The 15,096-nt window shown below is 42.9% G+C and overlaps 1 protein-coding gene across 2 annotated transcripts; it reads right to left on the bottom strand.

Annotated features, from left to right (window-relative positions):
* Nucleotide 1: 1 nt before the first annotated feature.
* wrap53 (WD repeat containing, antisense to TP53) lies at nt 2–13,042 on the bottom strand. Of its 2 annotated transcripts, none has more exons than XM_035624313.2 (11): nt 12,828–13,042; nt 11,946–12,399; nt 11,615–11,810; nt 9,423–9,548; nt 9,076–9,184; nt 7,928–8,016; nt 5,666–5,889; nt 3,958–4,169; nt 2,946–3,049; nt 2,562–2,705; nt 2–1,670 (listed from the first exon to the last, which is right to left on the bottom strand). In XM_035624313.2, the coding sequence occupies exons 2-11, from the start codon at nt 12,226–12,228 to the stop codon at nt 1,445–1,447; spliced, it is 1,713 nt and encodes a 570-aa protein (XP_035480206.2). In that variant the 5' UTR covers nt 12,229–12,399; nt 12,828–13,042; the 3' UTR covers nt 2–1,444. The 2 variants fall into 2 exon arrangements, with proteins under 2 accessions (XP_035480206.2, XP_035480207.2); XM_035624314.2 differs by having other exon boundaries at nt 9,423–9,518.
* Between the last annotated feature and the right edge of the window lie 2,054 nt (nt 13,043–15,096).

The raw sequence follows: 15,096 nt of genomic DNA, 5'->3' as shown, positions 1-15,096 counted from the left end.
ATTTGTCTGGGATGAGATATGCTTTTAATTCACTCCTGCTTGAATAAAACCACCAGTCGCAGACACAGCTATGCACCCAGAGACGTATGCGACATCAAGGCCTAACACTTCCTGGTTGAGCATAAATTTGTCTTGTCTAATAATAGCAACCAGATCGCAACTACTATTGCTTTGCAAACAATTTGAATCAGAATCAGAATCAGCAGAGGCATCAAAAATAAATAAGATTCATCAGCGTCTAAAAAGATAAGGCTTTTTTGGTTGGAGCGTGCTGAGCCTCTGACCAACCTGCAAAGAAACACACCGAAGCACACACACCACAACAATGGCAACACAAACACAAGCATAAAGCACATCATTGCAGTACATTATTAATGCGATTATTCAAATGCAACGTGTTTTGTGCTGCCACATTACCACTCACACAGGTACAAATACAATCTGAGCACATTCTGTAGAAAAAAAGACAACTGACTATGCTCATTTTCCACGTGCACCCGTTAACGACAGACTTTCACAGATAGTTATGAGGTCACGGTGATCGAGCTAGCTGCTTACAGAGTTAAACATTCCAAAGATTAGAATCGACATAGTGGCTTTACAAAAATATAAATTTTGTGGGCACGCAGGGACGACTTGGTGCGTCCACGAGTTTAAAAAAAGAAGGTAAAAACTGGAGATTGGCATCGGTTTACAAATCAAAGCTGGAGAACAAAATGGCACTTACTGTGATGATAGCAGTTGACAATCTCCGGGGGCAGAGTTACAGCCCCACACACTCAGACACATAAACGAACACTGCCACAAATACAAGAGGTCAGTAGGTAGACACTATGCCCTGCCGCACCACCATCACGAATTTCAGTTCAACCCCACTTAATTCTGTCCCAACCCCCCAAAAAATCCAATGAGAACAACAAAAACAGGCAAACAAGAGTTTCATGAAAAATTCAATACTTTTCCTCCAAAAAAAATTCAACAATGATATATCAAGCCCCAATAGACTACATAAGCCACCCACTTCGTGTCTAAACCTGATTAAGGTTTGAAAGAAAAAAATACCTTGCTTCAAGCATTGACCGGTCGTAGCATATATCTCCAATTCTTATTTACCAAACTGGCCAAAAACTAAAAAATATCTTCAAACAGAGCCCGAAAACCGGTTCTGTGCTATGTTTCATTATCCTGTCATTCTTTTACTGTATTTCTTGTAACCTTGCAGGTGATATGTTAAGATTCAATTTCAAAAAAACTATTTGCGTGTACAAGGTGTCAATGCCTTTGACAGTAAAATGCTTAAAAATGACCCAGTGATGCTTTTCCACCTCACAACTTCGTGTTGCTGATGGGGGGGTCCATAATACGTTTTATCCCCAAATAAACGTCACATGGCAGGTGTAACTCAATTTGTGTCCGCTGGCTGAACTCTGGCGGTGGGGGGGCTTCAAGCCTCCACCGCCGCCGCATTAGGCTCCTCGCCCCCCTCTGGGGCAGGGCCGAGGGGTCCGGCCCACCACAGAGACAGGGCGTTGTCTTGACGCATCTCCTGCGGTGAAGCTGCGGCTTCGCCTCCCTCGCCGTCAGAGGCTGATTCACCCTCACTGTCCCCGGGCCACGGGAACTGCCTCTGACCACTGGAGGACGCCAACAATGGCATGAAGGGATGAATACTGTAGAGGGGTAGAAGAACATGGGGGGGGCAGGAAGAAAAGGAAGAATGGGAGGAAATGAAAAATTGTGCAACAAGAGTTAAAATGGGGAGATTTAAGATAAACAACATCTTGGATAGTTTGCCCTGCAGCTGTAAACGTGGATATACAATACAAGTCAGATAGTTATTTCACAACTCTTAAAAAAACCCTGAAATTATAAGCAGTAAAAATTTACATTTATCACCCACATTCTCCTTTCTGCAGAGAATACACTAACATTAAATTATGTGAATTGCTTCTCAGCAACAGAGTCATCTCCTGGATTTTTCAAAAATAACATACAGAAGCTGTGGTTATTGTGCTCCGTTTTCACAAAGCAGTAATGCTGAGTATGGTGCAATATCACGTCTCTGTAATTGGAAGACGTGTCTACTCTTATCGGAAATATTTTGGATGATTTGTTTGTTCTGTATTTCCTATGCTTGTGTGTAATGATTGTGGGACCTGAACAGGAGAACAAAACAGGACAATCAGGCCAGAAAAACAAACACATTCACTAAAGATGAAGTATCTGAATTTTATGCTTATGTTCTTACTTTCTTTCCTCTATTCATAGTAATTGTTCTGTAGGCATTGTACCACGTACAGTGGGAGATTAGAGCAGGGGCGATATATCTGTCAATAATGGTCTATCATGTATATATTGGTATTGAATGTATATTTTTTCCAATATGTGCCAATAAGAATATTTTGTTTCTATTTAAAGAACATGCAGAGTAATTTACATGATGGTGTGAACAAATAAAAACATTTGTCTTAAACATAGAGAAAGGATGCTTCTTTAATCTAATTTCAATGAATTGAACAAAAAAACAAAACAAGAAAGCCTACATCATTTAGCACTCATACCTGATGCCATTGGTGCAGTCCCAGTGGGCCTGGAACCTCAGCTGGGGCTGCAGTAGCTCCTCGTTACCATCAGGTGGAGCTGTCTGGGTGTCCCACACTGACACCACTCCCTCTGTGTCACCGCTGAGCAAGTACTTGCCTGAACTACACACACACACACACACACACACACACACACACACACACACACACACACACACACACACACACACACACACACACACACACACACACACACACACACACACACACACACACACACACACACACACACACACACACACACACACGTCAGCCCAACAGACCGTATGCAATTGAATTGGTTGAATAACAGTATTCTCAACACACCAATGAGCAGAGTTATAATTAGTAAGGTAAACTTACAGGTCCAGGTCAAAGTAGATGCGCTGGTTAGTTGCAACGTTCCTCTTGAGTGAAAACACAACCTTCCCCGGCTCTCGTAAATCCCAGCACAGGATTTCTGAATCCTACAGACACATACAAACAAACACAATTCACCAGAGCTACAGAGGCCAGCAGGTATCAGAAATTGTGCAAATGAGTAATCAACACATGATACATTAATTAACGGACGAACAAAACCAGAGGAAGAAGGAAAGTGATGGAAACAGAGATAAAACAAGAGTGAGCCTCGTACTCACTTCCATAGAGAGATGAGAGGCTTCCAAAAAGCCATGCAGCTTGTCTTCTTTCTACTAGACCAGCACACAACCAGCCTACTTATTAATTCTACCGGATGTTTAACCCAAGGTTGTTTGTTCAAATTTGGATTTTTACCGTTGTTTTCTGCTTTTGGACAGTAGCCAGGCTGCTGGCATTGAGTTAGCCATGATGCTAACGCTGCTGCTAGTTAACACTAAGAGCCAGAAAACTAAATAGGAGCTGTGTTGGAAGGAAGCTCAAAACAGTAAGAAATAAACTTTTGGTTTTTTTTGGAACAAACTTAACTCACACCTTCCCTACCATGTCAACCGCATTTTTTTATTGTTTTAATTGTTTGTGCAAAGCAATAACGTTACTCAAACTAAAAGTTATTATGCAATGCACATCATTATCATAGCTTTTGCTGGTTCGCACTTTCAGTAAACCTTCTGAAAAGACGGAAGTTGTCCGTTTACTTTGTAACCAATACAAAAATCCTGTAACTAGTAAATTCTAAGTGAATCGTTCAGGTGCTGACTTTTTCATTTTTTGGGGGGGCGCCAACTCCTGCCTTCAGGTAGGAAACTAGAATTAAACTCTCATCCATAGGCTTTGCCTGTGTAAACATCTTCCTCAATGCAACAGACCAACTTGAAACACAAAGCCCATTGATGCCGTGTGTGATAATTCAAAAGAAGCAGTGTGAAGAGTGTGCGCGTGTTCATGTGTTCACCTTGCGCCCGCCGGTGTACAGGTAGTTGCCGTCAGGGGAGAAGAGCAGATGGGTGAGGCCTCCATGGTGGCGGGTCGGCAGCAGAGCCAGCAGGGTGCCGTCTTGGCAGGAGTAGAGGCCAGCACAGCGGGAGTAAGAGCCACAGGCGTAAACAGACTGGCAAGGGCTGAAGCCAAAGCAGGAGATGATGCCACTTTGGCCCTGCTTCTTCACTGCAGCCGAGAAAAGAGAGTGACATTTTGCAGGGCTTTCAAAATGTAAAAAAGGGTTCACAAGACACATCTCCCAATCACGTTTACTCCCAAGTGGACGTTTTTTGGCGCCTCCAGCTTACATCTTTGAGAGCTAAATAGTTCAGCAGTGCACTCAGTCATATTTCGGATCATCTGGTTCTTTTTATGGTTTACTCCTTTCCAAATCATCCTTCTAACTTTTTCTTTTTTAAGAAAAGACACATTCTTGGCACATAAAAGGGTTTGGCACGGTCCTCACAAGTATCACATAACCAGCTCCTTTTTTTTTGACCATACATTGCTGCATAATTTGCAATTATTAGTTATCAAGCAAAGATGAAGGAGCCAAACACGCAAGAAAGCATAGACAACGTAATCTACTAGAGCAGGGTGTTGAGTTGCCATCACATCAGGTCTGAAGATTACTCATGACGTAAAAAAAAATTAAAAAAAATCCATGCACGTGTTAAAACCTATGTGCAACTAACAATTTAGAATATTTTAGTCCATAAACTACACAACAATACTGGTTCAGTTCATTTCAGTGAACACAAAAATCTTCCAGTGAACAGAAATGATGTCAGAGATACGTTTTGTCAGAAGTACATAATAAAAATTCTTCTTGTTGTTTTCTCAAGGAGATTTCAGCCTTCGAGATGTGACAGTCGGCCATCAAACAGCGGCACGGAACAGCCAACTTCAAATTATCCTTTTCACAAGGTCCCTTTTCACTTCCCGTTCCTCATGTTGGCTGGATTTTCCAAGAACACAGGTTATAAATGCAATTCTTTTTTTAAAATTATTTTGCGTGTTGGAGGATCCTTGAACAGCAGGGAGAGTTTAGAAAACAGTTTCTCCTCTTGAATGGTAAAGCACATTTTTCACAACCCCCAATCCGGTACTTGCAACAAATAATTAGAATTAAGGGCGCTTGACAGCTACCTTGTTTAGTCCAGACCTTCGGATTTTGAGTTTAATCAGAACCAAAATAATAGGACCAAAATTTAGTTAGAGCAAAAGAGGTGGTCCCGGTCTTGATCAAACTGAACCATTGTCTGGTTCATTTGCAGTGTGAACAATTTTGTTTGCATAATTTGCAGCAACCAATTGCAGGAAGTTGAGACAGCCCCCCGAATTGACAACATGGCGATGTCAGATGCACGCCCTCAACAAACTTTCTATGTCACTCCCTAAATTACAATGTGAAACCAAAACGAACCCGATCAAATGTAAACAAGAAGCAAGAACCTTGGTTCTGACTTTGGTCCCGACTTTCAGGTGTGAAAACGCCCAAAGATAAACTCCATCTTAGTGTATATGAATGTTGTACCACTTTCAAAAAGCATTTAACATTTATTCCTAACAATGAGAGCAGGAACAACAAATGTCTTGCAGATGACCCCGCGTACTGTGAAGCATAAACCACCATGATGATGCCTAAAACCAAAAGTGTGCAAGAGCAGTGGATGACTGACCTACTGTGGGCCGCTCCTCACAGTCTCTGCCTGGACGCTCGGTGTAGAAGATTCTGACTGTTTTGTCGAAGCCGCAGTAGAGCTGCGTCCCGTCAGGCGAGAAGCAGAGGGAGTGGGCTGCTGTCAGCTCATCCAGGTGATTATAGGGTCGGAAACTGGCTCGCACTTGCCCATAAAAGGCATCCCATATGTGGACTGGGTTGTCACGGCTACTGCTGGCCAGACTGCGGAAGGGGATCGAAGGGTGAGACAAAAGGAATGGCAAAATGTGAGAGTGAGCAGTGGGGAAAGGATGGGCCAACCGGGAATGGAGAGAATGATGTAAATTATGACACAAGGGTGAACAAATGCTGAGAATACTTAATTGAGTCAATCTTTATTTCCCCTGAGGGCCTTTTTTTCTTTACAGCTAGTGATTAACAGATGACTCACTTCAGAGTTTCAAACCAAAAGAACACATTTATGTGCAGTAAATGGACCAAACACTGTTTTCAGTGAAATAATTGTTATACTTGCATCTTGGAAGACACAGATTCAAATGCAAAATAGGCTGCAGAGATTCTTGAGCTATAGATTATGTATGACCATAACACTTCCCGATTCATTCGCGTTTCTAGCCTAACCACATCCACCTGAGCGTATCAATACATCAAAACAAATGCGCTGCATTGTGCTACGCCTCAGTATGGAGACAAGACTGCATCACGCTCTCAACGCTTCAAATCGGGACCAAAGACTAAGCCATTCTTTTTAAACTCTAATTATTGGGCGCTGAAAATAAAAAAGCCAAAACATCACTGCGGTTCAATTAGACAAAGGAAATTAGCCCCTACCGGTGCTGCCGTGTTTCGTTATAGCCCCTCTGAGCCGCAGCTTTATTCCAGAGCAGGGAAATGCCCAATTATAATGCTAGACTGCTGCTAGCTTGGAGCAATGCCTAGAACTCAGTGCAACTTAACCAGGCCATAACAGGGGCCCTTATTCCCTCTCCACAGGAGGGGCATCAACAACAAATGGCCTTTGGCAGACGCAGAGTTCAAGGAGTGCTGGGGGGGGGGGGTCTACTAGCAAAACAAAGTTTGCTGTAGATGTGTTTAACCATTACAACCGTAACCTTTTTATCTGGCTGCCTCAGCCTTTAACAATCTACCCTGAGTCCGACCACCTGGGTGCTCTGCAGAAGCTCCTCTCTGATATGTGGCACGTATTGAAAAAAAGATGAAGAGTATCTGCTGTCAGCTCCTCCTTGCATCCTCATCCTCATGACAGGCAGGTCTTTGTTCAGCTTTGGCAGATACACACACACACGGGCCCCTTGAAGTGGTTCATTGTCCGCACAAATCGTTTGTTGATCGCTTTTTGCTGTTTACACAACTCTCATCTCTGGACATTCAGATCCTGACCCCCGCCCCGCTCCTCTCACTCGTCGAAGGCCGTCTGATGTTGGGGTGGAGGGGAGCCAACCCTGGGCCTTGATCATAGGGTTCTGTAGGAGGGAGGAGGCTACAACCAGCCCAACCTCTCTCGCCAACAGACGCGCTTGCATTCTCCACAGTGATGGGGGGGGTGTTACTTATGTTGGCCGTGCTTCACAGCACATCCACAAACACACAGTGATGTCATAATCACCACATTATAAAAGTCTGCAAATGGCGTGCGCCTGCACACACACACACCAAGAAAAAAGGCGAACGAGATGAAAAGAGAAGTCCCGGAGTCAGGGGACCGTGAGGCCCTTTAGGTGTTGTCTCGGCTCGGGAGTGCTGTTAGTGGGCTGAATCATGCCACAAAGCACCGTGGGTCTCAAACAGCTGAGCGGCTTGCGACGGTGGCAGAGGCAGACAAAACGAAGGCCAGCTCTCCACTCGTAATGAGAGACATCAGAAAGCTTTTAAAGCTTCTCTCCGCGCTGGCAGCCGTCTCCCCCCAATGAGTGCAAATACCACAGGGATGAAAGAATGAGTCACAAGCATACAGCAATATCTTCTATATTCAGGAAGTCCATTACACAAGGTCACACACATACCTTACATAATATCTTACTCTAACACAAACGCACACAGGATCCTGGTCTAACCAGCTGGGATCAGGATTAAAACGATCAGTCACTGACTGACATTTCCCCTTTTTAGACAATATAGCACCAATTCTGTGTAAACATTGCTCACCATCTGGCAAGGCAACCTTTAAAGTGAACTTTTAAAGTTTCTGTTGAGCGCATAGGCTTAGAGAACAGTCTGGCAAAGTTCAAGTTCAACTCACAAGCATGTGTCCGGATCCAGAGAGTTCATCTTGGGGTACCAGCAGTAGTCGTAGACGGTGTCTCCCTCCGCCATCCTCAGCACTGGACTCTGCCACAGACGGACAAGCAGACAAGTATGCGGGTCAACTGACCATGGGATCTACTTGTGCTGATGCTGGTACTGTTGGTAGTAAAATATCCTATTAAAAAGCCAATGGCGTGATGTGAGAAATGGCACAGTCAAGGCTCAATTTTCTACTCTTTTCACAAATACTGACATCTCTGTAACGAAGGAAATGGATTATATTTCAATAATTTTTTTCAGTGATACCAATCTTCCAGCAAGCAAGAGAGATTTGCCACTTGATATTTCCCAAATCCTGAAAGACAGAATTCTTAATGTATTCTAACTGTTACATATTTAATATTAAGCAAAATATTATATAAATTGTTGTTTTCATGGATTTTTTGATGTTGTGACACAGCATACATCCAAAAACAATGTCCAACAACATTTACATTTATGTTAAAGCACAGAAAACGCACATTTTGATGGCCTTCGTTAACTGGAATGAGTTTGCAATTTCACAAACACATGGCAGTTTGAAACAAAGTTTGAAACGACCAGTAAAATAAAAGATCTAAAATAAACTAATAATAAAGGAAAAACTGTAACTAAACCCTGAAGAATGGACCGATGTGGAAACAGCTAAATGAGTCTGAATCCTCAAACGTGTAGGCTGACATAATCATTTTATTTTTCAGTTACACCCACGTTTGGAGAACTAAATTGAACAATAATTGTTTTCAAAGATGTTCTATTTCACACGATTTGATCCACTTTGCGACAGGAGTTTTTGATGTTGATTTATTTAATTTACTGAAACTGAATAGGATGCATTTGTTGCACTCTCGTATAGAAATTGCTGGACAGAAAAGGGTTTTCGAACACTGCAGACAAAACGTGACCTCAGCTTGAGGCTGATTGGGGGACTTCATAAACTGAAGCTATGATTTGCACAGAAGTGAACTGACTTCTGTACACAGTGGCTCTGAACAGTATCACATGGGCTATTTCGGTCAAAATTAGACTCCATCAAAAACCATTCCTTTAGATGGCTATTTTTTCTTAGGAGAGGCACTATTGGAAAGCGGTCCCTGTCCTCACCATCTCTGGAAGCAAGTCCCAATTGTAGCTGTAAATTTCTGGAGGGAGGTTGTACACACGGAGCACATTGTCTGCACTGTTGGTCAGGATACAAGAACCATCAGGGGCCCTGGGTGAGGAGAGGAGGATGAGGAGAAAAAAGGTACACAGAACACATGAGATCACTGTAATCCATCAGATCAATAGTTGTCCTTGATCTCTGCCAATACGTACACAATGTATGCGGGAGTAGTCTTATTTATTTATGGTAATCAGAAAAATGACTTTTCAATAAAGTTTTGTATCTAACAACTTCAAAACATCATTCATGGTGAATTTTGTGTCACGCTGCTGTGAGAAGAGATTACCATTTGCAGCCTTTAAGGTAATTCTCTGGGAGGCTGGAGTACTCAGTGCAGGAACCAGTCAGCATTTGGGGGTTCTGGGTAAATTCCAAGCCAAGGCTGGAGGCAGGAGAGAGAGGACCACAGGTCCTTGGTCAAAGAATTGTAAAGTGAAAACAAATAAAATCACTCAACAAACTCATCCAATCCGTTGAAAAATTCTGAGCTGCTCCGTTTAGACACAGTGCTACTAAACAGTAGTGTTAATTAAATTTCACACTCCTACGGGTTCTTTCCATCACCACCTACATCGCCCGTTTTCATCTTCACCAAATTCTGCCATTATTATGATTGATAGTGTTAAATATTTAATCTGTTAATGCTTTGCCATTTTTGCTGGCCCCCTTCAGCACAAGTGCTATTATAAAATGTGCAGATGGAGCAGAGCAACGTGTCACACAACCAATAACACTCACAAGGCAATTACACATGTTCAAATGGCAATTATCATGATATTTGCGCTCACACATTTCCTTGCAATGTCCTGCTGGGATTTGGCTGCTGAGTCGCATTACGCTGAGATTTCTCTTTACATGTTTTATGTGTTTGAGGCCTACAATAGCACCATGTTCTCATTTAATTTGAGTGGTTAATCAGTTTGACTAAAATTAATAATTTTGCTATTCACTAAGACACACATAAGCTGCTTTAAGATATGCACTGAAGTCCAGACATTGTCCCAAACTTCAATGAAGGGGCTATATGTGAGAACGCAAATGTCCGCAGATGTTGCCCCCGACATTCTCTGGAGTTTCTCCTGCTAGACCCCTAGTATGATCTACGGAGAATGTCCGAGTGGGCCCATGTGAGAATAAAGCAGGAGGATTCACAAAGCGAGTTGGTGTGTTGATGACTGTAAACGGACGTGTGAGGGCCAAGCTGGCGACAGTGTCCAGGGTGTAACCTGCTTCTCGCGCCAATGTAAGCTGGAATTGGCTGCAGCACCCGGTGACCCTCAGAGGATAAGCGGCACAGGATGGATAGATTAGATCATAGTGCATGAGCTGTATTTGTTAGGGGTTTGAATCTTCACTGGTCTCACGATTCGATTAGATTACGATTATCCTGTCAACGATTCGATTCAGTTTCACGATGCATCAGGACGCATCACAATGCGTAGCATCTTCCATTTTTGATATTACTGCACATCATGGCTACGTTTTCATCAATGAATCAAAGCAGTCAGATATGTATGAACTCCCTTTTTTATTTTATTATTTTAACCTAAAAAAGTACACCTAGTAAACAGCAACGTAGTGTAAGCTAATTTATTTATGTAACATTACATTTTAATTGGAATCTGTTTTTTGGGTTGCCTCAGCAAAATGCTGAGTGATTTTAAGTTGAGGTTATATTGTGAAGGGCAGAACGGAAGAAAGGAGTGGATGCGCTGTAGTGTTTGACGGTGATAAATAAAGTTGTTGTTGTTGTTCCTTCTTTGATCACGCTGGTTCATACGACGTTCTCCATGTCATTATTTTGTATAAATGATACAGTACAAGCGTAAAAATAATCGCTCGGTTACAGCATCAATTCCTGGCTGAGCTGGGTCCGCTATTTCCTTGACAGGCGCTACTATTACCAGGAAGTAATTTTGAACTCTAAAAACTTTATTGTCTAGCTGCGGTCAGAAAATCAACAAGTAACGGCAGTAATCTATAATCGATTATTTCCGTCACAGCATCGTCTACTTCCGCATCATGATGCACCGTAGAAACGATTAATTTGAACACCCCTAGAATTTGTTATATTAAATTTGTCATATTAGACATATCCAATAGTGCAATTATGAAATTTTAGGATCTCATGACATGTGCCATTGTAGGTCGGTTTGCCCTGAGTGTGTACTGAGTGGTAGTAGTGGTATTAAACAGAGGGTATGACAAGTATTAAGATATATAAATGAGCAAAAAATAACAGCATGATCTTTCATTTTACTGTACTGTCATCTTGCTCTGCAGTGCACTCAGTAGAGCACTACTGTCTCCATTTCACAAACATACGTCACACTCATCTTCATAGTCACTGAATAACATCGCCACCTGCCACTAAATTCTGCTCGAAATAGCTCACTTGATGGTCTGCCTGCAGTATCTTTGCTCCAAGTCATGTGGAGACCGAGGTTAAAAATAAACTTGACTTCTTCCTCCACTTACTGCTGTCCCCCACTGGGGCTGTCCGCAGATCCACTAGCATTGCACTCTTCCTCTGGTTTTGCCTCTTCTTCTTCTTCTAAGGCGGCATCATGCACTCCATCCCCATTCTCACGGCATTCTTCATCACCTCCTGGGCTGATGGGCACCTCTTCCCCTCCTGGACCCTTTTCCTCACATTGTGGTGGTTCTCCTGTGCCTAGCATCAATGAGTAAAATTGGGAAGATTAACGCAATAATCTTCAAGTTAAACCTGAATCATAATTTTTGACTTGAACAAATTTCCCCGTCTTTTAATTTCATACATGCAGCCTCACTGAAACAAGTACTTTACTTTGTGCTGGTGGGGCTGGGTCTTCCAGCAGCAAGCCAGCCTGAGCTGGTGTTTCTCCAAGGATCTTGACAGGCTCCGCAACCTGTTCCGTAGCCAGGTCCTCCCCACTCGTCCTGACCCGCTTGGCAGCTGGAGGGGCCCCTTCCTCCGAGGTCTCCCTGACCTCTGGGTCAACACCTCCGGGCAGAGATGTGGCCTGCTGAGGGGGCTCACTGTCTGCTTCTGCGTCCTGCCCTGCTCCCGCCACGCCCCCGCTTTCACCACATCCAGCAGAGTCGGACATCTCTCTCCGTGTGTCTTCTTCCTCTGTCAAGTCCTCTACCTTGGGTCAAAGTGCCTTGTGTCGGTGGGCTGTCAGACGTGGGTGAGGTAAGTGCTACTGGGATAGTGCTTCTTCCTGCAGTGTGGGTGTTTGAGTCTGCTGGGGGTCGAGGACATCACAGCACCCACTAGCCTGGAGAAGACAGTGAGGCCGGCAAAGATTAAGGCCGGGGAGGAGGACAGGGGGTGAGAGCAATGGTAGAAAAAGATGGGAAAACACACGTCAGAACAATGTTAAGTATGAGAATAATTAGACACAAACATAAATTAAAAATAAATAACTCACAGCCCAAAAGACACCTGTTGCTAGTGACGTCCCAACCACTCCGAACTAGCACTAATGCTGCTAAGTTAACTCTAGCCAAGTGCCAATTACATCACCAAACCTTTCGTTCTACTCCACGCATGCCATGCTCCCGTTATACAAGTTGAAGACGCGTCTGGGGACCAGGGCAAACTGCTTGAATTCCCTCTCACCGTCCGCCAACGACGGAGACAGCGACCACCTCGCGTTAGCGCATGTTAGCATTAGCCTAAGCTAACTCGTCTGACGCTACATACCCGTGTTGCGGCTCCCTTGTCCTTGTGTTCCGCTCGCCGTTTGGCTGTACACTCGCTTCTCCCCGACGGTATCAACGTTTTGCCTCAGTGTATGTACGAGTAGCACACACGACTATGCGACGTCCTTGTTTTGTGTCCATTTACCAGCGCATTACGACTTGTAAACAATGTGGGCGGCCATTGATTCAAACTATCGCGACAACTGCGTCACTTCCGTTTCGGCTCGCGTGGTTCGCTGGGGCGTTCAGCCCAGCGATGGGTTTTCATGTCACGGATGGTTTTGGTGTCCTTCGAACGGCTGCAAACACAATTCATGGAATTTGACAGTAGGAAGTATTAAATACAGAGTCATTCACTGCTAAATGCTATTTATTTAGTATTTATTTTGTTCTTCAAACAAACAAAAAGCCAAACTATTTACACATCTTTCAGTTGTTCTTTTCCAAAAGAGTTTCATTACATGTATGCTGTTATTTTAACAACATTCAAAGGCTTATTAAGGAGCTGAGCTGACTGGGGCGCAACTTTCATTACTATATCTTTTTCGGACAACATTGTTGGAACTCCAGAGCGAAGATAAACCAGGTGATCAACAGGCTGTGACAGGATCTTTTCAAAACTCTACAACCAAACATCTGGGGCTTTTTTGACAACACAATAATGCAGTTTATCTAATCATAAAAGCCTTTGTAGTTCAGTAAAAATAAACCGCAGACAACTACAGCTTACTTTTTAAGACAGACCGACTGACCAAGAATTAATACCACACACTGTCAAGCTTTTAAAATTGTCAAACATTGGTGATTTTTAAAGTTAATCTGTATCAATTCAACAGTTATGACATAGAGTAGCCTACTGTGGCCACCTCAGTTAACACAGTTAGCTATGGCAGGTAAATATGCACCAACACCTCAGCTATTCAAAATCTTCAAGTGTTTTACAAGTCAAAGCTGATGGTACTCAATGAATCAGTAGCCATTTCGATTTAAAAACTGCATATTGTTCAGTGATCAAGAATACAAAAGCGAAAAAACAACTACCGGTTGACTAAAAGCATTCATCTCTCAAATCCAATTAGATATACATGCGCAGAACAAGACCATATTCACACTTGCGAGACATGGAATTTCCTTTCAGATAGCACACAAATGACTGGTCGGATCCACCTATGTCCAATTGCCACAAGAGAAGGTCAGCAGCACTAACAGGGGCACAGACAGAGCCAAGGCCACCTGGACCAAGATGTGACCCACTTTGAGGTTTTAGTGTCACAAATCAAGCTTGCACGCTTTCTCTAACAATCATGTTTCTTATAGAGGCCTGAGCTGTCATCTCAAAACTGTAAAAAGTACCTTGTAGCATCCAAATCATTAAGTCCCTGGAGTGTAAAAAAAAAAAAAAAAAGCCCCTAATCTAAGGATGACCTGCCGCTCTGGTTCAGTTTTGCCTAGAGCAGTGTAACCAACAATAGTCATTGGACAGCAACACGTCTGTGGGTTCCACCCCGATCAGCTCAGCTCCAGAAATCAGCCTGCACTTTTCACAATTATCTAAAAAGAAAATCTAAAGAAATCCACTCCACAATTTTGAAGGAAACCAAAAGGGCAACATTAGCCAATCACCAGCACAATCAGATTAACAGGCGACCAACGCTTTGCTGCTCTATTCTGTAGCTAATTGGTAACGTTCATGATGATTTGATCAGATGTACATTTATGAGGATATTACAGAATAGACAGCTCTGGTAGCCAACAGAAAAGAAACGGTCTTGTTGAAAGCTCTTCTTTCTTAAACTTTAGACGACAGTAAACAAGGTAGTTTCAAAACAAAATCTTTTAGAGAATATCTTCAGTTAGCCGTTCAAGACTGAACTATAGAATTTAAGGCATGTTGAACAGAGAAATAAAGCAAAAAACCTATCAAGGAAAATCAAAGCACAAACGTTTGTTTACATTATTTACAAAGCCCAGCATCTATATTGATGAGCGCTGATGCTCGTGTGTCTGTATTTGTCTGGTGTGATCTGATATTGATGTAGCCCTGTTGTGTGTGCAGACGCGGTTCCAGAGGAGAGCCAATGTAACTGAGTGTACGTTGCTTTTGCTCTATGTGCATGTAGTGTCTGCCACTCCTTTGGACTCTTGAATCTATGTGACATGTAACTACGTGTTTTTGTGTTTTGTCATGTTTCAAAGTCTTTTTGTTTTTTTTGTACAATTCTTTTAGTTCATCCAGTTCCACAGCTGCAGGGATTTATAGTGGCATAGAT

The sequence above is a fragment of the Scophthalmus maximus genome, chromosome 2 (genome assembly GCF_022379125.1).
Source record: "Scophthalmus maximus strain ysfricsl-2021 chromosome 2, ASM2237912v1, whole genome shotgun sequence".
NCBI lineage: Eukaryota > Metazoa > Chordata > Actinopteri > Pleuronectiformes > Scophthalmidae > Scophthalmus > Scophthalmus maximus.
The sequence above is the reverse complement of the archived record's forward strand: the minus strand, read 5'-3'. Positions and strand labels throughout refer to the sequence as shown.

Bases quoted from the DNA above. Each gene is read 5' to 3' on its own strand.
- wrap53 (XM_035624313.2), bottom strand. From the start codon at position 12,228: ATGTCCGACTCTGCTGGATGTGGTGAAAGCGGGGGCGTGGCGGGAGCA. The intron at 11,811-11,945 runs GTAAAGTACTTG...CATTGATGCTAG, and splicing joins CCCAGCCCCACCAGCACAAA to GCACAGGAGAACCACCACAA. The intron at 2,706-2,945 runs GTAAGTTTACCT...GTGTGTGTGTAG, and splicing joins ATCTACTTTGACCTGGACCT to TTCAGGCAAGTACTTGCTCA.